The 24,971-nt window shown below is 45.3% G+C and overlaps 4 protein-coding genes across 8 annotated transcripts; all 4 read right to left on the bottom strand.

Moving 5' to 3' along the window:
• Window positions 1–193: 193 nt before the first annotated feature.
• Window positions 194–3,558, bottom strand: LOC101784246. Its single transcript, XM_004956608.3, has 3 exons — window positions 3,298–3,558; window positions 1,554–2,496; window positions 194–1,175 (listed from the first exon to the last, which is right to left on the bottom strand). Exons 2-3 carry the CDS (start codon window positions 2,474–2,476, stop codon window positions 686–688), a joined length of 1,413 nt encoding a protein of 470 aa, XP_004956665.1. The 5' UTR covers window positions 2,477–2,496; window positions 3,298–3,558; the 3' UTR covers window positions 194–685.
• A 1,682-nt stretch (window positions 3,559–5,240) lies between these two features.
• Window positions 5,241–11,423, bottom strand: LOC101770635. Of its 5 annotated transcripts, XR_002676282.1 has the most exons (17): window positions 10,862–11,421; window positions 10,681–10,778; window positions 10,416–10,551; window positions 10,123–10,251; window positions 9,913–10,011; window positions 9,718–9,815; window positions 9,365–9,500; window positions 9,133–9,255; window positions 8,942–9,040; window positions 8,754–8,858; window positions 8,587–8,673; window positions 8,394–8,489; window positions 6,539–6,866; window positions 6,282–6,418; window positions 6,119–6,171; window positions 5,928–6,028; window positions 5,575–5,708 (listed from the first exon to the last, which is right to left on the bottom strand). XR_002676282.1 is itself a non-coding variant. In XM_022824001.1 (16 exons), exons 1-16 carry the CDS (start codon window positions 11,331–11,333, stop codon window positions 5,574–5,576), a joined length of 2,313 nt encoding a protein of 770 aa, XP_022679736.1. In that variant the 5' UTR covers window positions 11,334–11,423; the 3' UTR covers window positions 5,241–5,573. The 5 variants fall into 5 exon arrangements, 4 of the variants coding, with proteins under 4 accessions (XP_022679736.1, XP_022679737.1, XP_022679735.1 ...); XM_022824001.1 differs by lacking the exon at window positions 5,928–6,028 and having other exon boundaries at window positions 5,241–5,708; window positions 6,300–6,418; window positions 10,862–11,423; XM_022824002.1 differs by lacking the exon at window positions 5,928–6,028 and having other exon boundaries at window positions 5,241–5,708; window positions 9,172–9,255.
• Window positions 11,424–11,924: 501 nt separating this feature from the next.
• Window positions 11,925–16,945, bottom strand: LOC101783837 (CRM-domain containing factor CFM3, chloroplastic/mitochondrial). Its single transcript, XM_004956607.2, has 9 exons — window positions 15,658–16,945; window positions 15,103–15,568; window positions 14,878–15,008; window positions 13,719–14,069; window positions 13,409–13,565; window positions 13,022–13,314; window positions 12,861–12,920; window positions 12,692–12,781; window positions 11,925–12,511 (listed from the first exon to the last, which is right to left on the bottom strand). The coding sequence occupies exons 1-9, from the start codon at window positions 16,915–16,917 to the stop codon at window positions 12,428–12,430; spliced, it is 2,892 nt and encodes a 963-aa protein (XP_004956664.1). The 5' UTR covers window positions 16,918–16,945; the 3' UTR covers window positions 11,925–12,427.
• A 2,334-nt stretch (window positions 16,946–19,279) lies between these two features.
• On the bottom strand, window positions 19,280–24,635 carry LOC101783431. The gene is made up of 4 exons (XM_004956606.3): window positions 24,418–24,635; window positions 24,019–24,228; window positions 20,976–23,932; window positions 19,280–20,217 (listed from the first exon to the last, which is right to left on the bottom strand). The coding sequence occupies exons 2-4, from the start codon at window positions 24,217–24,219 to the stop codon at window positions 19,653–19,655; spliced, it is 3,723 nt and encodes a 1,240-aa protein (XP_004956663.1). The 5' UTR covers window positions 24,220–24,228; window positions 24,418–24,635; the 3' UTR covers window positions 19,280–19,652.
• Between the last annotated feature and the right edge of the window lie 336 nt (window positions 24,636–24,971).

The following is a 24,971-nucleotide window of genomic DNA, read 5'->3' as shown; positions in this document are numbered from 1 at the left end:
AATGAATATAGCAAAAACTATGTAGGCAAAACGAATAATGAATAATAATTTAGGATGGAGGGAATACCAGGAGTCCATGACCCAGGTTTGAATCTTTTGCGGCTTGAATTTGTGTGCCAGCTTCATGTAGAAACAAACATAACTCCCTACCTATATAAAGGAAACATAGAAACCGAATGCACAGCAGGATGAATAGCGACCGAAAGCACAGAATGATGAATAGCGACAGCAATCCATCACCAGGTGAAAAGAAGACGGATGCAAATATGTTCAACACACTTTACAGCAAGCTTATTAATACAATAATTCATGCTAGTTAAGCAAATAAAAGCTACAGATTTACAGTACTAATGCATACATTGTTGAAGTCGACTGATTTCATCTTCCACCAGACCACCCACTGACCCCCTATGTACAGCACACAGATAAACATCCCATCCATGCTACCAACACGGGCACCCAGTTTTCTGGTAATATGTACACCAAATCCTCCCTATATATACAGGAACCAGCATAAGGTACCAAGCTACCATGAATTCATCACTGCAGCTTAACTGAATCAACAGACTAGCATGAATGTGTTCTAAGAATAACTTCACCCTCTTGCTTCCTTCACTGATTCATTTTTCATGTGCATAGAAAGTATTTATCTCATCACCTTTGTGGTCATCAAAGATTGAGGAGATTACAGCATGGGCAGCAGCCACCCGAGAGTCCAGCCAAGAAGCAATCCAGCGCCAACAATCCCAACACCAACTGCAACCGCAAATGCGTTGTGGAGACCGCCTTTCCTGTTTGGCCTCCTGCCTCTTTTCCTTGTCCCATCTTTGTGCTCTTGACCTGGTGCCACCTTCTCCTTCATCGTCATCCAGGGAAGTTCTGGGAACATGGTTGCTATCTGGTGCTCTTTGAACCTGAGCTGGAGGCAAATGTTCTCCAGCTGTAACATTTTCAGCCACTGCTTGCACGCAAAGAGGTGTGAGGCTTGGCGAAACAACAGCTTAATTACATGTTCTTTCTCGTCATAGGCTTTCTTGGCAGCAATCTCAGCTTCCCTAGCACGTGTTTGTGAATGACGGAGAGCATCTAGCAGCTTGGCCCTCTCAGAGGCATTCTGGTATGTCGGCTTGCTGCCTGGAGTACTGTTAGTGGAACTATATGAATCTTGTGCACCCCTGCATTCAAATATGATGGCATTAATACATGCAAGCGGCCAAGAAAACGTTTGGATGAAATGTAAGGTTTTCAGCACTGGAAAACATATGGTGCCCTCTAAAACATGTTAGACTTCAAGTGTTAACAATAAAAACTAAACCAAACTTAAAATTTTGTATTTACAATAGAAAACAGAGGATTAGGAGAAAGTTATATTCTTCATATTTAGCCGCACTAGATATTCTGTGTCAAACATGATATATGGAAATGATGATCTGTCTAAACTCTTCTCTTCTAGTGACGAAAAGTACATAAAACAAAAAAAATCCATGCAAATTCAGAAAACTGGATTTTTGGTGATTGATTGATTGTGAAACAAGATGCTGAAGAACACTTACCCAGGCACATTATTTCTTCGCTGCTGTTCCCAACCTCCCCCATCAGATGAATTTGTCTCGTTGGTGTTGCTTGAAACACTGTAGCTGCATGTCATAGTGTCATGCACAGGATCTGGCTCTTTACCAGAAGGTGGCAATGGCAACTCATAATCAACCTTGTTTCCAGGGCTGTTCAATTCAGCTCCATGAACCCGTACTGTCTGAGTAGGTCTTGGAAGATCATTGTTCACAATGCTTTCCATTGCTCTTTCAGCGACAAGGGACGCCAAACCATCAACATCAGCAACTTGCCACCATGGCTGAGACTTCTTGTTTTCTTCCCAAGGTGCACCCATCTCACAGTATACCTTTTGCTGCTGCTTGGGAAACAAAGGATCGAAAGCTTTGAACTCTGTAAACTCTTTATCCTCATAAACGCAGTTGTTGGCATTTCCTTTGCACTTGAGACTCGTCGGAGTATAGCCAGCGAGGTTCTTCAACTCTTCCAAACCTGTTTCAGATGATTGCTTCATAAAAGCTGTTGAAACGATCCACGGAGGTTCACAAGGATCGGCATCCTTCTTAGCTCTGACATCGTCAGGTTTAGACACTGGCACTAAACCCTCCATTTTCTTCTCTCCAGCCTCCCCACCAATATAGCTCAGGTGCTCTCTAGCAAGAGCCATCTGGCATCCAAAGTTGGGCTGCAACTGGAGCCACCACTGGGTGTCTGTCGGCAGGTTGGAACTCATCAGGTTCCAGTTTATCGGCATAAAGTTAGGGATATGGGGATCTTGCGGGTTCGTAGGATTTGCACCGCTCATGTCATGCTGTTGCACGGACTGTGGACAGCAGGCCAGCTTCGGGGCTCTCTTTGCATCCTCCTGAACCAAGCAGCGGTTCGCGGCGCGTTGCCAGGCAGCTCTTGCTTCAGCAGCCGCCATCACTCTCACATGCTAACGACCTGAACATCACAAAATTGATTAGCATCAATTCAGTATGCACTTGTTCCAGAAAAGAACAACTGAGAATTGCTCTAAAATGATCAGACCTCACACCTCTCACTATGGTCCAAGGTGAGATGGTATTTTTGTAATTGGCCTTTTATTCTCTCTTAATATAAAGATAGACAGCTCTCCTGCGTGTTCGAGAAAAAAAGAATCGCTCTAAAATGAAGGTCACAGAACAAGCCGCACTACCCACAAATGTTCAAGGTATTACTGGGTAGGGAAGACTTATCACTCTGTCCATCAATAATTGGCTAGCATCCAAGGGGTGTGGATGCTACCAGGAACTTTGTAATCTAAATCAATAAGTAGAGGACAAGTGTCTCTCAAAAAAAAAAAAACAAATCCAAAATGACACAGGCAACGTTGAAGTGCACGGTATGTCCACACTCCACAGCCAATCAAGCAATGGCCAATTTCGGCGTGGAATCTTCAAGAACAAGGAGATTGGGAAGAAAGAACAAAGTGATTGCGCAGTCCCTTGACGAGCTCCCCGAATCGGGGCCAGCAAACGGATCACAGGAATCGGGATCTGTCTGAAACCAGAGGCTCAACCGATACCTGGCGAGTTCCCTCAGCTTCACAATTTCACTAGACGCACTGAAACCAAGATGTGTGGGCGTATATAAGATCATCGTCGGCTCATCGTCAAACAGGTAAGGATGGTAAGGGTGTTCGTCCGTGCCCAAGATCACACGAAAATGAATGGAAAGAACACATAGAGAGGAAGAAATTCAGGCGCAGGGAAGTAGCCTCACCTGGAAACCTGGACCGGCGGGACGGCAGCAAGCAGGGGCCTGCTGGATGAAGTCGGTTCTTGGGACGCGCCGGTTACCGCCGCTGGATCATGGGCGCTGACTGAATCTACACGCGTATCCCAGCGCGAGGTTGGAGGAGAGGAGAGAAGACGACGGGGCTACGGGGATCTTGGTCCCTCGCTGGCTGGCTCGCTTCCTTCCCCGCGCTGCTCTTCCGGATAACGACGTGGAGGAAGCGGACCCAGCAGCAACAGCAGAAGAAACCTCCAAGCAAAATGATATTTTCCTCAACCCCCAATCATTTTCGTCGGTAGAAATACTACTAGTAAAGTCTTCGCACACCGGATGGACGACGAAGAAATAAAATTAACAGTGGCAGCCGCCCTACCTGACAGCGCCATTCTTGGACTTCCATTTTCTTTTTCTGTCGAATTTTGATCCCATTTTCATTTTTCTAGGGTTTACTAGTCCAAGATAGGGTGCCACAGGTTTTTTTAAACTGAGCAAAAAAAAGAAGTCCCAAGAATCCGTGCCGTCTCGTGGGAGCCTTCATGGGAGCGAGTCTCTTTCGGCAGGAATCTGGGCCTATCCGTTGGGTCTGCTGACACTCTGACGGTGAGGTGGGAGCGAGCGTGGGGGCTCGACGTCTGCACGGCGGTGGGGGCAGGTGTCCCGGCGGTGATGCCGCCACGGCGCCACCCCTCGGGCCTCGGCCCTCACTCTCCTCCCAGTCTCCCACTGATCCATGACAGACGACTGGATGGTGGTGTGCCAGGCAAGCGGTATTTCTTTTTCTTTTCCGGGTAGGCTATGGCTACCAGTATTTTACTATGGTTCGATTCCTAGCCATGAACACACACTCTTTTTTTGTTATCGTCCTTTAAAAAGTCCAGGAAAATTGCATTGCTGGCTCGTTACCAGCGCCGAATTTGCTTCGCACTCAAGCAACCACCTGTCCCACCCGTGTCGAGCAAAGGCGAAACCTTCAAAAGCGACCAGTCATTTACCAAAGAGAAACAGGCGGAAAAGAGGAACAAAAGAAGAAGAGATGTACGATGCAAGCTTGCGCACGCAAAGCAAGATCCCCCCACTATCATCAGTCCATCACTTCGCCCGCCAAGCTCGGCATTCCTTCACGAAACCGCAGCGCTCTAACCTAAAAAATGGCTAATCCTGCTGCGGTCACGAATTAACGCGTCCTCCGGCCGGCGGCCCTCTTCAAAGACCATGGGGTTTCAGAAGCAAAAACTGGCGGAAGCAATCTCCAAAGACATATAGGGTTTCAGAAATCATAAGCGACTAAACAAGAAAGACCACAGGAACTAGCACTTTCCTTTCCTTGGCGTAGATATTTTATCCTGCGTCATTTTTGTCAAACCAAAGCAAAAAGTTTCGAGCGAGCGAATGAATCGGACAAAGTGATCGTTGTCATTCGTGCCTCAGATGCTTCGGGTTCAGGCTGGAATTTCAGGTCCGTGCATTGGCTCTCGCCTAACACAGTGCAAGTGCGCAACAGTTGCCGGTCCACGACCGGGACATGGACGGATCCTTTTTACCGCCACGTGATGAAAAGGGGGCCATGACGCTTCTAACAACCGTGGAAGACTTGTCCCCGCGGATCGTTCTTGGTTCATGCACTGATAGGAGACCTGTCTTGTGGGCTTGTGTGTAGTCAGATGAAAAGATGCCAGGGGAATTTTACATTTTGGACAAGGCATATCTCCACGCAAGACTTGTTACTGTAAGACGTAGGATAGGACTCGGCAAAGCAAAGAATTTTGGAGGACCTAACAAGTTCATACTATGGAGTAGGAGTAGTACTGCATAGTATGCTGCACGGACGCCATGAACCAAACAGCACAGCCTATTACCTCACGGCTCACGCAGTTATTAATGACTCTAGCACGTCGTTAAAAATTCAATGAGACAATTCAAATTTCAAATTGTAGAAAAATAGAATGACTTAAACCATACCTTTCTTCTTAATACAATGATACACAACTCTCCTATGTGTTCGAGATAAAAAAAAAACTATAGTAGCTGTTTGGAAACCATATGATGCACATAGCAAACAGCCCAGGTCACGGTATGTAACTGTACCACGTGTTAACTGTATATACATACAGCCCTTATGGCCCATATATCTCTTGCATGTGTATATATATCATGTAAACACTATGTCTAATTGGAGTGAGCTGCCATTTCTCCACCCCCTTCAGTTCCTATCACCATCCAGGCATCCAGTATATATTAAAAAAAAAGGAGATGCCTTCTGCTCAGAAGCCAAGGTCGAACGAAGGGCAGTCGTCTATTAGTTCCTGAATCTTGGGATCTTTACATGTCAGGGTGTATGAAGATGTAGACGTGAGCCCATCACATTTCCCATCCACTATACTGTACTGTGTGCTTAGCTGCAAATGCACAGATACACAAATCAAATAACTAGCATAATAGCCGATGTGAATTCCTGCAATCACTAAATGAAGTCAAAGTTTTAAAATTTGGCCTCATATGTAAAACCATGCATACTGACCAAAGTAAAACAATATCATTAGCTTTGACTCATAAAATAAACTTTGCAAATAAACTTTAGTACAAAACAATTGTGAAAAGGTGCATTGAAGACTGACTTGTCTAAATTGGCATATATCTAGTGGCACAGCGTAATACTACACACCAATATTGCCATGCCCAGATCTCATGACAAAGAAACTGCATCTGCGGACGGCTCCTATAAAGCATAAGAAGTTGTTGCTCATGAAACTGCTACTTTCTGAAATTCCAAAGTTTATACTTCCTGCTCCACAGGCAAAATGCATACCTGGTTTGCTGATCCACTTTTGCCTTCTTGTAAGATTGGGTCGGTACTAATATCTGTCAAATATGATCAACATAAGCAAAATTTATCATTTCTTCAGTGGCATGAAAGATTTGCAAACTACTACAATTGTACAGGTTGGTTACAGAGTAGTACAGAAACTTACTAGAGCAGCTTTCCGTACCACTAGAACTTCCAGTGTGCTGACTGCTTGAGTTTAGTTTCTGCTCCTGGGCATCGGACATATCAGATGCTGCGGTATCAAGCATGGCCAAATCCTGACCCTCAAAAGCTGCTGGTCTCCTAAAAAGCATCGTTAAAGTAAAGTTCCATTGATTATTCTGTGTCGGGTTGGAGCTTAAAGTCCAAAAGGCAAAACGTTCTAGGATACATATACTAAACAAAATAAAAATAAGATCTTACATGATAGTCTGCTGACCATAAGTTGGATGACTGTTCCCTGATGACTCATTCCAATGATGAGCCCTTACTGCGTTCTTTCGTGGTAGAGTTTCTAAGTTCAAGCAAGATTGTACTGATGTACGAAGCTGGGTAGAAAAATGAGACATTCTAGATGTCCCACTACCATCAAAATTTCTGTTTGAATCATGGGCCACTAAGTTCTTTTTACAACTTGCATCAAAAGCTATCCTTGCCTCAGAAGATGCGAAAGAATGTGCTTGCCCAGATTGAGAGCTTTGGGAAATTCTGACTCCTGATGGGGGCTTCATGATGGACAGTATTTGGGATGCTACAGATACAGAAGACATGTGGTTAGTATAAAATACATGATGCTAAATAGGTAAGCACAGTTATACATGAACAGGCACCTTCTAGGGAAAATTGACTACCCTCAAAATGAGTATTGTACTTCATACAAGATTACTACAGCAGCATACCAAAGAAACTTGCTTATTATTAAATAAAATAAAGACCGTTTTACTATACATGTTTGCATAATTGCATGATGTAGTTAACTTATGATCTTCAACTTGCCGATTATCATTCCGGTAGTAACTACTCCCTCTGTTCCAAATTGTAGGTCGTTTTGACTTTTCTAGGTTCATAGATGTTTGTATGCATAGACATACACTATATTTAGGTGCATACAAACATCTATGCACCTAGAAAAGCCAAAACGATCTACAATTTGGAACATGCAAACATCTATGAACCTAGAAAAGCCAAAACGACCTACAATTTGGAATGGAGGAAGTAGTATACAAGAACAAGTAAAGCGAAATGAGCATCATGAAGGCATAACAGCAGGATTTCCAATTTCAAATGAAAATCTTTACTGTGCAAAACATCTCTAGATTAACTAACTCATGCACCTACGGAATAAATTAACTATTTACTCCCTCCGTCCCAAATTACTATTCGTTTTGGCTTTTCTAGGTACATAGCTCTTGCTACGTATCTAGACATAGTATATATCTAGGTGCATAACAAAAACTATGTATCTAGAAAAGCCAAAACGAATAGTAATTTGTGACGGAGGGAGTACCTACCAAGTGGATTTAATTTAATTAGTTGTAACTAAATCAGGAATTCTCAGTACTATGGAACAACCATCTTTTCCGCATTCGATAATACAAAGGTACCACCATAGAACTTGTCGACATGAAATTAAACATCTTGAGACCAAAACTGCTAATAGAAACACATATAGAAGACTAATTCAAATCCTGTAGTTCATACTACGGAGCTATTGGAATAATCTTAGCATACCAAAATATTAGTCTTAAGAATACTTCAATAGTTAACAACTACACTTGGAAAGTTGGATTTATGCATTAACATTATTGAAAGTCTTTAGTAGAACAGCATTTTGCATTATCTAAAATCAAGATACATGGAGACAGTTAACTAATTTACTAAGTGATCCCATTACAAACATTGTGTAACAAAAGCTGACTGGGCAGTCATGTGGAAGCTTCTTATGAATGATCCTTGGGTATTACAAAGCATAACAGCACCTCTGCCAGCCTGCATGACCTCTCTTTCACTCTAGCATCAACCATAGGGTACAACAGGAAATCAATCTACAGGACACTTGTAAAATTGATTTGGTCTACAGGATACTCTGGGAAAAAACTGTCTGTAGGATAAATAAAACATGTTTCCTGCCAGCAAAATTCCACAGGAAAAATCACAAAAATACAGTGTGCTACGGACAAAAATATCAACTGTTTATCTATTGTTCTTCCCAATTTTCTTACACAGGAGGAACTGTGAAACAGATATTCAAGCTAGAGATAAGTAAAGGTGTACAGACCAGTTCTCAAAGAATCATCCATGTTGCCAAAAGTTGATTTGCCAACCTCTCTGCTGATAAAACTATTGGAGCATACTGATTTACCATCCTGAAGATCTACAAATGGGTTGAGATACATGGGTGCACTGCATTAGAATATAGCACAAGGAAGTAGAACTAAATGAATGCAAGTTTATCGTTTAAATCCCACTACCATGAAATTGTAGTGGGTCACCAACTCTGCTAGAAGTTGATTTCCCAAACTCAGGCAAAGAGTTGGTAGCTGAGCCCCTTTGGATATCTGCAAAATCAGTATCACTACCTAAGAACACATAAGAGGATAAAAAGTAGAAATTGTATGTGAAAATAATGCTCCGCCACCATTAAACTTATGTGGATTATCCACAATACCAAACGTCAATTGGCTATAGTCAGCCCCTCTATTGAAATTGCAGTCTGATTTTCTCCTTTGAAGATCCGAAAGCACTGCAGACAAATAGTTGTACTATATTATGCTATATAGGAAGAAGGAAATATAACTAACTCAGCTTAATATTAAACTTAGCTACCATGGAAATTTTGTGGCGCATCCAAGCTACTGCAGGTTCTTTTCTGAATCTGTAGCCTATTAGAGCTTGCAGTGCGTTCCCAGTTATTCTTCTGTGCATCTGCAGATTGTGCAGACAAATGAATCACTGTAATATAGCAAGTGGCAAGCAGGAAAAATATATTATTTGTGTATAACTTTGTGAGCATGTACCTTGGAACTTAAATGGACTAACAAAGTTTGGAGATTTACTTTTTTCACTCGCTTTGTCACTTGTATTCTCTGTATTCCCCGGTCCTGTCTGATTCAAAGCATCCTTCGAAGAGTGTTTAGGCTCTACAAATGGCATCAAATATGTAAACAGTACATACATTTCACTGCAAAAAGTCATCTAAGCTACATATTGGATATGAAACGACAATGCTTGGCTGAGAATATAACTAACCATTTGTCTGATTTCTGAGCTCACAAACTTCAAAAAAATAGTTGGGCAGCTGACATTTCGTCCCACTCTCTACAGATTCAACTGATTTGAGATATCTGTTGCCAAGCACTTCACCATATTCATCCAGCAAAACAATCTAAACACATATAACAGCAATAAGATTTTTTTTCCAAACCACAGGTCCACAGTATGCAAACGTTTCATCAGATATATCTAACAGTCAACAGCATCCTACAACTGTTGGACATCAATATAGCATTAGCAACTTCATTATATCAAGTTTTGTGAGGATTTGTTCTCTCAATGTTGTTATTATAAGCATGCAAATAAAGTATTGAGCACCAGTTCCTGACCTTCCTTGCATGTGAACCAATTTGCACGAGCCGTATGATGCCATCATGGTACTTCTTTGCTTTTTGAGTAAGTTGAGTGGTGTATAAGGCATTCCATTCTACAAAGACCGGATTTTTCATATAAAACTATATAAGCACTAAAAATCATTATATATATACAAAATACAGATATCTGATGGAACGTTGCACAAGAACCTTTGAAACCCGAGTCTGCTTCTGTAAGGCTCCCTGGGCAGCCAGCAGTCTCCTCTTCAACCTTGCCAGTCTCTGGCTTACCAGAGCTAGCAGTGACTTCTGATTTAGTGTCATCATGATATACAAATTACAGAAACAAACAAGATTCTCATGCGTTGTGAAGGAAGATGTGGAATATAGCTAAGTGTTCTATAATTTTAAGCCAGTTACCATGAAATTTTTGTGGAGTGACAAATTTTTGAGATTTACTTGATGCACCCAGTCCCATCTTGTTACATGTACTTCCCCCATTCTTTTGTCTCGTGTGCACCATAGATTCTTCTGAAGTATGTTCACCACCTGCATATCGATCAACACGGCAGTAGCATCAGCTCAGTGAGATAGCATGGAAATATACTTTCTACACAATGTTCCAGAATCCAAAAAATGGGGCACAAGACCTCGAACTGAACTCGACAAAAGCATCATGACACACTAGGGTATGTACTTATGTACAAACTGACCTTTATTCTGATTTTTGGCCTCACAAATCTCAATCAGATAATTAGGAAAATGGCATTTCTTCCCGCTTTCAATTGATTCCCCGGACTTGAGGTGCTTGCTGCCTAGCACTTGGCCATCCTCATCGAGCAAAACAATCTGAACATTCAGTTTATGCACATGTCACAACACTTCATAAACTGATTGCAGGATGACTTAAACAGACAATAATTACACATTATTAGGAACATGCAAGGAATCAACCATTCAACGCCTAATGCTTCTTACCTGCTTCACATGTGGGCCGGCCTGCACAAGCCTCACGAAGCCATCGTGGTACTTCTTTGCCTTCTGAGTCAGTTGGGTAGTGTACAGTGCGGTCCACTCTGCAACAAAAGCACAGCCAATTCGTTCACCGCATAAACATCCACAGGCCGCTGGACACACGTCGAACAGGTGGCGAGCAGACCTTGGAACCTCGAGTCCGCCACCTCCGCGCCGCCAGAGCCCGCGGCTTCAACGTCGGCCCCACCACCGCACCCGCAGCCGAGGCCCTTCGACGGGTTCACGAACGTGCGGGACACACGCGGCGGGAACACCCTCCCGGAGCTCGGCGGACGCGCCCTGGCAGCCCCACCGCCGCGGCGCGCGGTCCTGGAACCAGCAGCGGCGGAGGCGGAAGAGGAGGTGTACCTGGCGGGGCCGTCCTCGGGCTCGCCAACGTCGACGAGGTGGGCCTGGAAGGAGAGCGCGGTCCCCGGGGAGACCTCCTCGCTGGAGCGGAGGAACCTGGACTCGATGGTGTCGCCGGCGTCGTCGAGGAGGACGAGGCGGCCCGAGGCGGGGTAGAGGAGGAGGGCGCCGTCGTGGTAGGCCTTGCGCTTCTGCTTCACGTGCTTCGTGTACGTCGCCGCCCACCGCTGCGGCGGCTCCGCCTCCATCGTGAGAGCTCGGCTTGCCCCTCGCGGTGGGGCAATCGAGAGGGGAATTGGGGAATTCGAAAATTCGAAATGGAGAAGAGGAGGACAAGGATGGGAAGAAGCAGAGTGGTAGAGGCTCGACCGTGGGACGGCCTTGGTTAGTATTGGGCTGGGCCTGAAATAGCGATGAAAATACGGCCTCGAGACTAGACGGCCTTAGGAACGTCACGGACCCAAGATCAAATAATCATCTCAAAGAAAAATTAAGAAAAATTAAGGGTAGGCTCCATCCGATTCTAATTTTCTATAAAAACTAATTCTATGATAGAAATGATTCTGTGACTGAAAATAATTTTTTTATTCTCTAATCTAAACTCTTAAAATCAGGATGGAGAATCACTTCACAAAATCCCAGCCTCTTAATTCATTTCAGGAAATCACTTCAAAATCCCAGCCTCTTAATTCATTTCAGGAAATCACTTCACAGAATCAACAGAAAATCACTTCTCTCTAAAAAACGTGTTTTGGCAAAGCTCCATTCTCTCCTGCTGGAATCAGCGGAGAATGGAGCTCTGCCAAACGCACCCTAAGATCAAAAGGCAATTGCTGAGCTACACTTCATAATTTTGCAAAATTTCTCTTTGTGAAATATATGCATAGCAAACAATGCCTCAGGATGCAAAATCTAGAGAACATACTCAGACATCATTGAACGATTTACAGCAGCTGCAAAGATACAAGCAAGAAGAAAAATAACATTACGGAAGATTTACACTCGCCAGTCACCAGAATCTTCCACCAGCACGGACTGGTTGGGCATATGTTTGAAGGAGACCGTCTATAATCTGTAGAATGTGACGGACGACCGGCAAGAGCCAACATAACGAGGGCGCCAGCTTGCAAACAATGCCACAGTGGAGTTCCAGCCTGATTTTAGTCCCATCAGAGCAAAGGAGGATGTCAGAACTTATGGGTCATCGTGTCTGGCTGTGTTATAAGATGAACCTAGAGTCCTTGCATTGCATCCCTTCGCAGGTACATCTTCCTAGAACTTTGCCTTCTCCCAAGCATGCTCAGACAAGAACACCAGAGTTCCATCGGTTAACCACACCGGTTCAGAGATATTCATTCGGATCACTGTTAGCATCCTCTTCTTCGTCGCTGCTGTAAGTTTGTAAATAGGCCTCCTCCCCTTCATCCTGGAACCGAAGCAGTTTGCATCAACTCTCAGTGGCAAGTTAAAAAAACATGAAGGTAAATATATCAAGAAACTTCTTAACTAATGAAGCTATAACAAAAAAATCTTGCTTATCGAAAAAGCAAATTCCGTGCTCAGGCGGTTGTTACTGCAACCAGAGTATTTGCTGCTCTCGCCTTACCTCTACATCATCATCATCCGATGACAGGTCAGCTTCAACTGTTTGAAGTAGCTTCACATCCTCCTTTTCCATGGCCTCCTTCATCTGTACCTGATATAGAAGAAGTGTATCACATTAGACTTCAACAAGAAAGTATAAGAAAAATCAGATCACAGGAATTGAATCCTACAAGTTGCGTATTCAACTTCCAGATCTTCCCTTGCAGACTTGAGATATGATGCTTTAATGCCTGAAAATTCAACCCATCCGGTAGTTAAGAGGCAAATACAACTTACCCAAAAAAGGAAAAGGGAAGACTAGAGACCAGAGTTCACATTGGAGTGGAGTTACCTCGCGCCTTTGGAGCTCTATAGAGCGTGCCAATGCCTGTCTCCTCGTTAATAGATTCCTAGGCTTCACGATTTGGGGTCGCCTGTAGTTTTTACCCCGGTAGAAAATGATTGCATATCCTTTAGTTGTCTTATCGACTGAAATGAGGACACCTTCACTCTCAGCTTCTAGAGAGATTGCAATATGTTTCACTTGTGCGAAGCTCTTTCCCCTGACAATAATTTTAATCAATTCTCGATGCTTCCAATGCAAGTGCATGTTTTGCACAGTTCCATCAAAAACATCTCGTCTGCCTGTGAAATTTTAGCAAATAGATGTAGGTCACCAGATGTTCGTCTCATGAATTCTAATATATTGCAACTGTCAAGTGAAAAGCATTAGCCATACCAAGCATCAAAAAGGCCCTCATTTTCAGGCCAATTCTGCGAAATAAGAAGCGCTCCTCATCTGTAACTGTTTCCAAATCAGTTGGAAGCTCTGCCGGAGAGAGAAATTGCTGAACTTTCGCCAAAGCTCTCTCTGCTTTTGCAATTTTTGTTTTTGCCTGAAAGAACAAAAGAATTAGTTAGTATTATGCACAATAGCTGCTATAACATCTTCTTCTAAATAGATAGCGGAAATGCTATGCTGTCTTGAAAACAAATGATGAAAAATTGAAATCAGCAAACTTTGTTCCAAGAGATTTTGAAAAACATACTAGAATCAGTTTTCTCTTCAAGCTCTTCAAAAGAGAGGCATGCTTCATCAAGGCCAAATACTTCATCTCCTCTTCCCTCTGCTTATCATTAAGTGAGTGTCCCCATCGAGATTTTGCTTCTGTAGTTTCTGCAAGAGTTCCAGCAACTAGAGGACCCTTCAATTCATTGGGAATGGTTGTAATTGAGGCTGATGCTTTAAGCCGAGCCAGCTCTTCCTCATCCAGTTGAGTAATGGCTTGTTCTTGCTTCTCCACCAAGACCTGCCTTACTTTAGGCGCTATGAAATCATTGCCCCTGTAGAAGATAATGTACTCCTTATTCCTCGACAAGAGCACTCCTCCTGTCAATTTCTGCAGGTGTTTTATTACACAGACTCAAAACACGCATGAGGTGCAATATGCAACGAGAATCCAATGACCAAGTTTTGGACATCAACCATGTGCGGCAATCAACCAAAGTAGGTAATAAATCATTCAGACAAACCAAAAGAGGAGAAAATTTCGCATGGAACAGCAAGCAAAAGATCAATTAAGGAAAGTATGTTGGTGCCGTCTTATAGGCAGTCTTATGAATTGACACATAATCTTAAGACGACTTACTACACAACATGTATAATGGTTTGTCTTTTTAGTTGTCTCGTAGTAGTACCACATCCCTTGATTTGTGGACAGAACAAATGAATATTGTGAGTTGCATGGCAACAATAACTCGTACAATGGTGGGAGAGTAGTAACATACTCCTAAATTTTAGCTTACGAAGCGGTTGTTTCGCGAAACAAACTCTCTCTCTCTCTCTCCCTCCCTCCTATGTGGCATTGCATGAGACACCTTTGAGAAGGCTGACGTGTACCAATGGATGACCTACAGTGTTCTTCGAAATATTGTAACTTGCTGCTTCCTCAGCAACCAGACTTTCATGGCTAACATATGAGACAAACACTAGGAGGCAATGGCCAGATCTTGTACCATTACAAGATAGTAGAGCAAGATCATAATAGATACATATAAAGCAAACTTATAAGATTTAAGCATGTTAACCTCATATATATACTAAAATGGATACAGTTATTAGATTAAGTAGTTAGTTAATTATACAATAAGCGTGTAATTGAGCTAACAGATAAATGTGACATATACTGAAATTTTATATAGCTTTACCTTGATTTCTTCCGCCATTCTGTCATTGCATGTGTTTGGGACCCCTCTTTTGATGGCAATCTTTGCGATAGCACTTTTCTCCCATAATTTAACCATAGCAGCAGCTAAGCCTTGGTGTTCCCTGTTTCTCCCTGTTCACCGACAAGTACATGCAAAGGGTTGAAGTTCATTGAAGATTGAGTAGTGTTAGGTAGGAGCAAGCAACTCAGATACAAACTCCAATACCTAGAGCGAAATGAGGAGCAGTTTGCCTTGCAAGTCTTCGCAGAGCTGTCATTTCCTTATCTCTTAGAGTGCTCTTAATCTTGTAAGGAAGTACTCTATATGGTTGCTTGTAGCCAGGTACCACACCAGGAAGTAAGTCGGCATCAACAGGGATAGGGCTGCGACCAGACCAATCCTTGTACCGTGGTCCCAACTGATCCAAGAAGCTATCAATATCGAAGGCTTCTGTGGCTTCTAGTTCTAAAGAGAAATTGCCACTAGATGTTGAGTGCTTCACACCATCTGCCCTTGACTTCTGCAAGTTGTGACGTCCATGGATCGCACTATTAGCATCAGCAACTTCCTTATCAGAATCAATTTGTGTAGATTTTGCATATGACTGCACACATTGAAGGTTGTAGTTCATTCCCCTATATAACACAACTGATCTCCCTGACCTCCATATAACAATTCCTCCAGTTCTATCCTGATTGACAAAAGCAAGAAAAAAAATGCTAATCATTTTTAATTGGATTGAAAAACTTGCAGATAAACATGAACCATAGAATTAGGTACCTCTAGTAAATCATGAGTTCTCTTCATGTTCAGGCTCGGAGGGCCTTCAAACCTCATCTTGACCACCTCGTCCACCTTCCATTTCCTGTGGATGCTCTCCACAATGTCCTGAGTAACCCCTCCTGATCCAACCTTTATCCTCTCCTTCATCCTCAATGCCGCATCCCTGAGCCTCCGCAGCTCATTCTCTGGGATAGTCCTCTCTGCCAGTTCTGTATTGCTGCGCCTCCCTGCCTTGCCACCACCGAACACCTCATCATCTTCCTCCTCCCTTTCCCATGGTAGGAGCACAGGACCCAGCTTCTGGACAAAATCCTCTGCATTAGACCGTTCAATTGTGACATTTGGACTACTTTCCTCCATGGAACTCCTCAATGTTTTAACAATGCTGTTTACACTGCTCCGCCTCATACTCCTGTCAAACCCACCAACATTAGAACCTCTGTCCACTACCAAATCCACCCCATAGGAAGAATTCGCAATCTGTACGGCATAATCCTCATAAAGTTCCTCTTCTGAACTCCCATTAAGGAGGTCCTCAGCACTGTCCAGTTCTTCATCATCTCCTTCTGCCAAGCCCAGCTCATCATCAGAAATGTCATCCATGTCCACCCCTTCCTCACCTTCGGCCACCGAACTAGAAACCCACTGGTCATTGCTCGATTCTTCACCGTGCATCCACGGCGCAGAGACTGGCTTGTTCCCAAGCAGATAGCTCGGCCGAAAATGTGATCCATCCTCCTGGTCCCGAGCCGCTTCGGCCCGGACAGCAGCGGCGTTGCCCGCCCCTTTCTCTTCTCGCTCGCCGCCTTCGCCGTCATCACCGGAGGAGCCTCCAGCGAAGTATTCCACGATGGACCGCAACGTCTTGCTAGAGCCTCCGTCAGTGGTTTTTTGGCCACCCGAACCAACGCTTTCTCGGCCAGCCCGGTGCGGCGGCGACGGCGACTGCTGCTGAGGCTGCTCCCAGGGCACGGAGGCACGCTGGGAGGGCGCCCTGGCGGACCAGCGTCGGAGGGCCTGCTCCTCGAAGCTCGGCTTTAGGGGCCTCCTCTTCTTCTTACCCTTCCCTCCAACGGCGCCGTCCGACGCCGCCGGCGAGGAGGTCGAGGGAGAAGACGCCGAAGCGCGAGCGGAGGAGACGCTCGCGGTTTCGGTGATAGTTCTGGTGCATCTTACGAGGGGCGACCTAGCTGGTCGGGAAGCGCAGGGGAAGGGGGGCTTGGGGGAGGGTGCGGGAGGTGGCAACAGCAGCGCCATGGGAGGGGAAGGGAGCTTGGGAGGAAGGAGATGCCGAACAGCCAAAGGGATAGGAAGGGGTTATCTGGCGGGCCTTGGGCTTGTTTGGGCCTTTATTTCGAGTTCGGCCAGGGATGGGCCACGAGCCCGTCCGCAATTCCCCATCTGCCCTTGTTTAGTTCACGAATTTGGGAGGTGCCAAATTACTGTAGCAACACTGTAGCGTTTCGTTTGTATTTGTGAATTATTGTCCAAATATTGACTAATTAGGCTCAAAAGATTCGTCTCGCAAAGTACAACAAAACTGTGCAAATAGTTTTTGATTTCGTCTACATTTAGTACTCCATGCATGTACCGGATGTGATGGGGAATCTTCTTTTTGCATAGTGTTAAAGTTGGGAGTTTGGAGGTAAGAGAACAAGGGCCTAGCTTATTGAAAAAAACTTACTGCAAGTCTGAATGAATATTTTCTGCACGTCTGAATAAGGATATGTGCCATATTGCCATTGCATTTTGCTGCATTACTATATTTTAGCCTACCAGTGCACTCTTGACACTTGAAAGTGAAACTTTGTGCAGACATAATGGCATGAACTGAATTTCTTCCACGATTAGTCCACTATTGCCTGCTGAATATTCAGAAACAAATTGCCAGCTATTGCCTGTCTTACATCGCCCTGTTTGTATATGCTTTTCTGGAACTCGCTTATCTGGCAAGCATGCTTATCTGATAAGCCTGCTGTCTGGAGAATCTGCTGTCTGAATAAGCTAGGTGTTTGGCAATCCTGATTATTTTGTGTCGATTGTCTGTCCTGACTGGTAAATTGACCTGAATGCCCCTGAGGCTGATAATAGCTCAGTTTTGTTGTGAATCTAAGGAGAAGATAATAATTCTAATATTTTTGAAGTTTGTTAAATAGAAATTTCATTACAATAATATAAAATTCATACAATAGATCGGTCTAGTATGGAAATATCCGTCATGGGTACAACAACGAATCACGAAACTATACGACAACAATAACATCATGCAATGCACCCATATCATAGCTCCTTCTCAACAACAACAACATCATGCACGGCCAGCTCAAATGCTGCTCATGGTCAGCACTCAGCAGCACTTCAGATTTATTCTTTTATTCTGGAGCTTCTACCCATGTTACGGCTGACATCAATAACCTTTGAACTCCCTCTGTCTACACTGGAACGGAGAAAATCCATATGGGAAATAACACAGGTTTGTAAATTCCAGCACTCACGGCCAGCACTCCGCTAAGGCCAAGCGCAGGGGCCAAGCAGCAGGGGCAGCTGGAGGCCAAGCAGCAGACGGCCAGCACTCCGCCAAGGCCAAGCGCAGGGGCGGTCGGAGGCCAAGCGCACGGCTGGCCGGAGGCCAAGCAGCAGGGGCGGCCGGAGGCCAAGCGCAGGGGCCCAAGCGCAGGGGCCCAAGCGCACGGCCGGCCGGAGGCCAAGCGCAGGGTCGGCCGGCGGCGGGCGGCGAACGGAACCGGCGGCGACGGGATCTAGGCAGGAGTGCTGGCGACCGGCGGCGGCGGGATCTGGGCGGGATTTGTGCAAGCAAGCGGTGGAGGCAGGTGGGTGACAGACGGAGTAGCCGGCGCCGGCACCGGTCGGAGAGCGGTAGGCGGCGGACGGGTGAGGGTATCGGGGAAAAAGCGCTTCGCTTGCTCGAGAAGCGGCCCCGAGACCGCGTAGAGAATAAGCGGGCCACCAGTTGTTTTCTAGATTGTGGGATAAGCGGCTTGAGTGGTAAGCGGGAAATAAGCTAGGCGTTTGGGTGGGCTTATCGCTTATTTTCACCTATAAATGGAAAATAAGCGGATACAAACAGGCCCATCATTAGTTCACTGATGCAAGCTAAAGGTAGTGTCATATTGTTGTTCAACAGGCTCAAGTGAAGCAGTTCTTCTATGTATTCAGTTGAAGTTACTGTCAGGTAGACCATTACAACCACCCCGCCGTAAAGTTGATTCCGGAAATGATGATATTGCAGTTATTTGTCTGAAATATTATCCACAAAAAACTTTCAGCTTGCCTAAAGCTTTTTGCAACTCCTGCTGTACGGCTACTAGAAATCATGGGATAGCTCTGGCATGTTCATGGAGCTTGTTTGCATTTAGGAGCTGGGAAATTGCAAGCATTTTTTTAATTTTTACTTGTCTGTAAATTGGATAGATATGTTCCGGACGTGAAAATAGTGCGACTGGTCTGTATCGGAATTGAATAGCGAGTTCATGAATCAATCAATGATGGCCTTATCTGGTGGTGCTTCCTTTCTTCAATTGCATGGTGCATCGATTGACATAAATTGCTCTGATCTTAACAACACACGGGCAGTTAAGCTAGTATTCGCTCAGTTCTATGAGAAGACTTGCAATACCACCAATCAGTTTTATAAAAAGATAACACTACAGCATGCTGACATCACCCATCATTACACAATTCTACCTTGCAGTCATGTTGAGTATTTCAGGCAACAACATGCTTCATTCCACGCAAACTTCACTAAATGTTTAAAACCCAGTACAAAGGACAGGAATGTTTTCTACAAGATGAGAGCGAGAGCAAACTCAAGCTCAATCTCTACAAAATTCAGTCACATTTTTATCTATCAGATAGTAACTTGTAAACATCAAGATGCCAACGAGTACATGATGAACTGATGAATAAAGGGTCCAGCGATGGCATAGCAGAATTGTTCACCACATAGAAAGCTAACAGCAGTCAGCAATGTCTCAGTAGAGCCTGCCACAGCAATCAGAGGCACCACAGTAGCAATGCTTCACCTTCTCCTTGCCATTCTCGTCAAGGACTTGACCTACCGTATAATTATAGTGGTAGGTTAGCTCCTGTAGTGGTGGGATATTCTCAACAGCAAAAAGCACAACATGCGGCATCCTCATGTCATCATGGTCCCAGAGAACATGTTGGGCATAGAGATTTGGTGAACAACTATGGTTGATGAATCTTCCAACATTGGCATACTCCGCTGCATCTATTGTGAAGCCTTCCATTGTCTTGGAGGACGAGGTAGAAGATTGTACACCAACCACCGACTTTAGCCCCACCCAAAGTTCTTCATCATGGTAGTTACTACCAATATCGAATAGATACTCGTCGTTCTGTGTTTTGTCAGCTTCTTTGTCTTCCAATAGCTCACCAACATACTCACATATGAAACTGCCTGAAGATATAGAACTGAGGGATCTTACGCCCCAACCTGTACTACCAGTCTTGAATATTTCTAGTGGAATTTTGACACCATGCTGACTCACCCTATTGTGGCATGTTGGCGGGCACCTGCAAGTAGTGGTTAAAAATTTAGTTAGCTCGCTTGCATATAAAGCTGGATTATTAACTCAGTTTGAAGCTAATGGTCTGGTCTGCATCATTACGTTAGCTTGTGTCAAAATCTTGCTAACTTTAGCAGAACAACTAAACTTTGTGAATTAATTTTTCATATGCACAAACACATTCTGCTGTTCTTAATGTTCCATAATGTGTTGTGTTTGGTTCTTTAGGAGCTCCTAAAATTCCTGTCACATCGAATGTTTAGATACTAATTAGGAGTATTAAACATAGACTAATTACAAAACCAATTGCACAGATGGAGGCTAATTTGCGAGACGAATCTATTAAGCCTAATTAGTACATGATTTGACAATGTGATGCTACAGTAACCATGTGCTAATGATAGATTAATTAGGCTTAATAGATTCATCTCGCGAATTAGCCTCCATCTGTGTAATTAGTTTTATAATTAGCTCATATTTAGTCCTCCTAATTAGCCTCCGAATATTCGATGTGACATGAATTTTAGTCCGGACTAAAGATCCAAACACCCCCTTACTATCATATGGATCTAAAACCAACCGTCAGCCTTAACATGACATAAAATAGAAGCTTCAAAGGAATAGGTAATTTTCTCCTGCTTAAAATTTAAATGTGGTTTTATTAAAAAAAATACGGTAACATAAAAAACAACAGAACTAAATAACAACAAATAAATATCTTATGAGGTTGACAGTCATTGGGTTATTTTTTTTGCACAGCCATACCTGCACGATGGGCCACACTCGTATATGAGAGGCCTGGCCTCGATGATTGCACCATCGGAATTGAACGGGATTTCCCCTCCATTCTTCACTGCACAAGCACATTTAATAGAGTCCGTGCAGCCGTTTGTGCAGTCACAACCCTTGGGAGGTTCTTTTTCATACCAGCTTGGATATATGACTTTAGTGGTGTATTTAAATGGTGCTGGCCTTGTGTCATCAATTGTGTTGATGACACTTATGGGCATCCTCTCGCTTCCTTGGGATATATCAGGCAAACAAAGACCTTCACGAACTTTGGACTTCCTTGTCGCCTTGACTGCATGTAGGGCTAATTCTGGTTGCCCAGCAATCCTATGTAACTTGTACTTGAAGACCATCTCGCCTTTCAGACCTTCTTGCCAGCATTCCATCACCTCGTACAACCCATCATAAATAAATGTCGAAGTTTTCTTGCCTTTAGAATGACCAATTTCACTTCTGTTTTGACCTTTGAATCCATGAATCACTCTAACTGGGGTCTTGGTGTCAATGCAATTCTTCAAGGCAAGATTACCACGCTCAAGCTTTTGATCATCTCCTTGTTTATTGCCGCCAGCCTTCCCTCCGGAGCCAGTGTATATTAGTTCATCTGAGCTTGACAATTCGTCAGGATAGCCTCCGGAGGCAACAATACTTATAGCAACAGGAACACCATTCACCGTAGAAGTGTCAATGCCTCCTTGATGCGGGCGATGGAGACCAACAATCGACAACTCAACTCTAAAATGAAATTCATCTCCAACTTTAACACCAGGAATGCTTCCCACCATGGCCCCAGGCTTGTTATAGATAGGGTCTCTCTTTAAAGCCTTAAATGCTTCAGTGTCAACCCTTCCGATATTGCGATTACCTTGTTCCACAAGTCGTGTAATCTTTCGGCATGCCACCTGGAATAATTGGAGCAACTTTCTAACTTTTCTTTGAGCATCTACATCATGGTCCCCAAGTTGCCTTTGGTGTGACCCGGAAGGAACAGACGGAGGAACCGTGACACATATTTCTTGCTTTTCTCCACACATAACCAACACCTTGGAGTTGCCATCATCTTCCGGGTTAGAATCGTCATTGTCCTCCATTGTCTCATCATTGATCAATAATCTTCTTGGAGTGACATCCATTCCATTAAGTTTGTTCCTTGGGGCAAGAGGCTTGGAAGCACTAGCTCTAGATTTCCTTCCTCGTGTCCAAGGACATTTGTCAGGAGCCATCAATGCTAGTACAATTAGTTGGTCGGGAACAAGTTTCATATCATCACTTTCTCTCATTTGATTGGTTGCAACATGTTTTCCAAACTTGCTCGGCTTATGAGCAGATTTATTTTGCTTTACGTTCATATTTGAGCATGCCAATTCTTTTTTAGTGCTCAAAGTTTTACTTTGCATCTTCCCCCCTGCATTACCAAGCAACGTCGCATTCATCTTGCCACTCTCCAACCTCTTTCCTTTTGTCTTTGCATCAATGGGATCGCTCAAAGGTGTCTTATGAGTACTTCTATGCAAGCTTCCTTCAATTTTATTTTTCATCTTATCACCCACCACTACTCGTGCTAACTGCTTCCCTTCACTTTGTGAGAGTTTTCCCTTCATCTTCTCATCAGAACTATTCCTTGGTGTAGATTTTTCATCAACATTTTGCTGCAGGTTCCCATCTTGTTCGGTACCTACAAAATCATCTGGAACCTGGACCCTAATGTGAGCCTTGCTATGTCCTTCATTTGTCATTCTCTTGCCTTCCAATTTCTCATTAGAAACATCTAGTGCTGATGTCAGAGAAGTAGCCCCTCCTGAAACCGGAATTGCTGCTGCGGCATCAACGTTGATGATAGGTGTGGCTTCTAACGGCAACCCCTCCTCATCTCCACTGCCTGTGGTAGTAAGAGCAGACTTCCCACTGCCAGGAGGAAATGTGCGTATGGGTGAGACCTCCAAAACTCTACTGTCTGTGGTGGTAACAGCATTCCTCCCACAGCCAGGAGGAGATGTGCATACAGGTGAGATCTCCAAAACTCCATTGCCCTCTTCTTTGGTGGTAACAGTCCTCCCGTCTGCAACCACCCTCTTCTTAGGCGGCGAATTCACAGCAGATGTCAACCATCTCTTCATCCTGCTTCCTGCAACTCCATTTTGCTTCCTCTCCAACTCACCATCCCCTGCTCTGTTTCCCATCTCCATGACATCTCCATCTGCAACCTCCTCCCTCCCCACCTCTCCCTCTGCCACCAACAAACCACCCCTCTCACCATCATTCTGCGCAGAACCAACAACGCCACAACTATCCGGTACCGCGACGGCTGATGCCACCACCTTGACCACCCCGTTCCCCTCCAGACCATCCAATGGTGGCACGCCAGCATCACCCAGCAATTGTGCCTCTCCATTCCCCACCTTGTCTCCATCCTCCCCTGCCTTCTCTAGGCCTGACTCAGGTAGGGTACCCTGGAGTGTGCCGTTGCACGCCACAGGCGAAACAGCAGCAGGAGCAACCGGCTCATCCACCTTATTGTGCCCATGCCGAGGAGGGGCGCCATTCTGCGCGGGGGCGAGCGCCGCCTCCACATTATCCAGACCCTGCTGCTGAGGCAGGGCGCCGTTCTGCACGACAGGTGAAGTAGCGGCGGGGGCGGCCGCCTTATCCGAGCCCTGCTGCTGAAGCAGGGAGCCGTTCTGAGCCGGAGGCGAAACGGCGGCGGGGGCGGCAACCGCCTCATCCGCTCTGCCGCCGAGGACGCCGGCGCCATCATCCGCGCCCTTCAAACCATCGCCCCCCGCGGCCGCGGGCGGGGGTGGGGGCGAGGGCGAGGGGGACCGGCCGCACCCGAGCGGCCAGGACCGCCTGGCGGAGGGCCTCAACCTGCCCGGCGATAGCCCCGCCGCGGCCTCCGCGGGCGGCTCGACCCCGACCTCCACCATTCCCAAAACCTGCAAAATCGAGATCGAATCAATGCCAATCGACTCAACGCGGCGCAGATAAATAACCCACCGCAACGAAACCATAGAATCCCCACCCCGCACCCAACAACCCGCGCATCGACCGCGCCCTTCAAACCATCGCCCCCCGCGGCCGCGGGCGGGGGTGGGGGCGAGGGCGAGGGCGAGGGGGACCGGCCGCACCCGAGCGGCCAGGACCGCCTGGCGGAGGGCCTCAACCTGCCCGGCGATAGCCCCGCCGCGGCCTCCGCGGGCGGCTCGACCCCGACCTCCACCATTCCCAAAACCTGCAAAATCGAGATCGAATCAATGCCAATCGACTCAACGCGGCGCAGATAAATAACCCACCGCAACGAAACCCTAGAATCCCCACCCCGCACCCAACAACCCGCGCATCGACCGCGCCAGGAAACGCGGCGGGAGACCCTCGACAGAACAACCAGGCCAGGATGAGGGGCGCGCGAGGGGGGTCTCACCTTTCCTCCGAGACGCGCGGGGCGGCGCGGGCGTATGACGCGGCGGCGAGGCTGGCGGGGTGGGGAGGAGGAGGAGGAGGCGGGGAGCGGGGCAGGGAGGCTGGAGTGGAAACGGAGAACTGGGGAAGGCGACGAGCCGACGAGCGGGGGGAGCTTCGGTTTGGTGGGCGTCGTGCAGTTGCTGCAGCGCGGAGGAAACTGGGAGCCTGGGAATCTGAAAAAAACAGCACGTCAGTCATCAGTCCTCTCTCTAGATTAGAAGGTAATATTCGTCAATTTGGAGGGTGCATGCGCATTTTTTTGGAAGGGTGAAATCAGTTTCTTTTTTCAGGAGAAAAAAGATTTGGATTTGTAGCGGATCTTTTTATCATCTGTCTATAGGATTTTTGGAAAAAGAAAAAAAGATATGCTTTCTTTTGGGTTTTAACGTTTAATAGAGGAAGAGGGTGCGATATCCACAATACACTAGTAGGAATATGTGAAATTCATATAGGAGGTAAGAGCGTGTGTGATATCTATAAAACTACGGGCACGTTTGGATCCTCGCTTGACCT

This window comes from Setaria italica, chromosome II, assembly GCF_000263155.2.
Source record: "Setaria italica strain Yugu1 chromosome II, Setaria_italica_v2.0, whole genome shotgun sequence".
NCBI classification, from domain to species: Eukaryota; Viridiplantae; Streptophyta; class Magnoliopsida; order Poales; family Poaceae; genus Setaria; species Setaria italica.
Note: the sequence above shows the minus strand (reverse complement) of the source record. Positions and strands in the feature narration are given on the sequence as shown.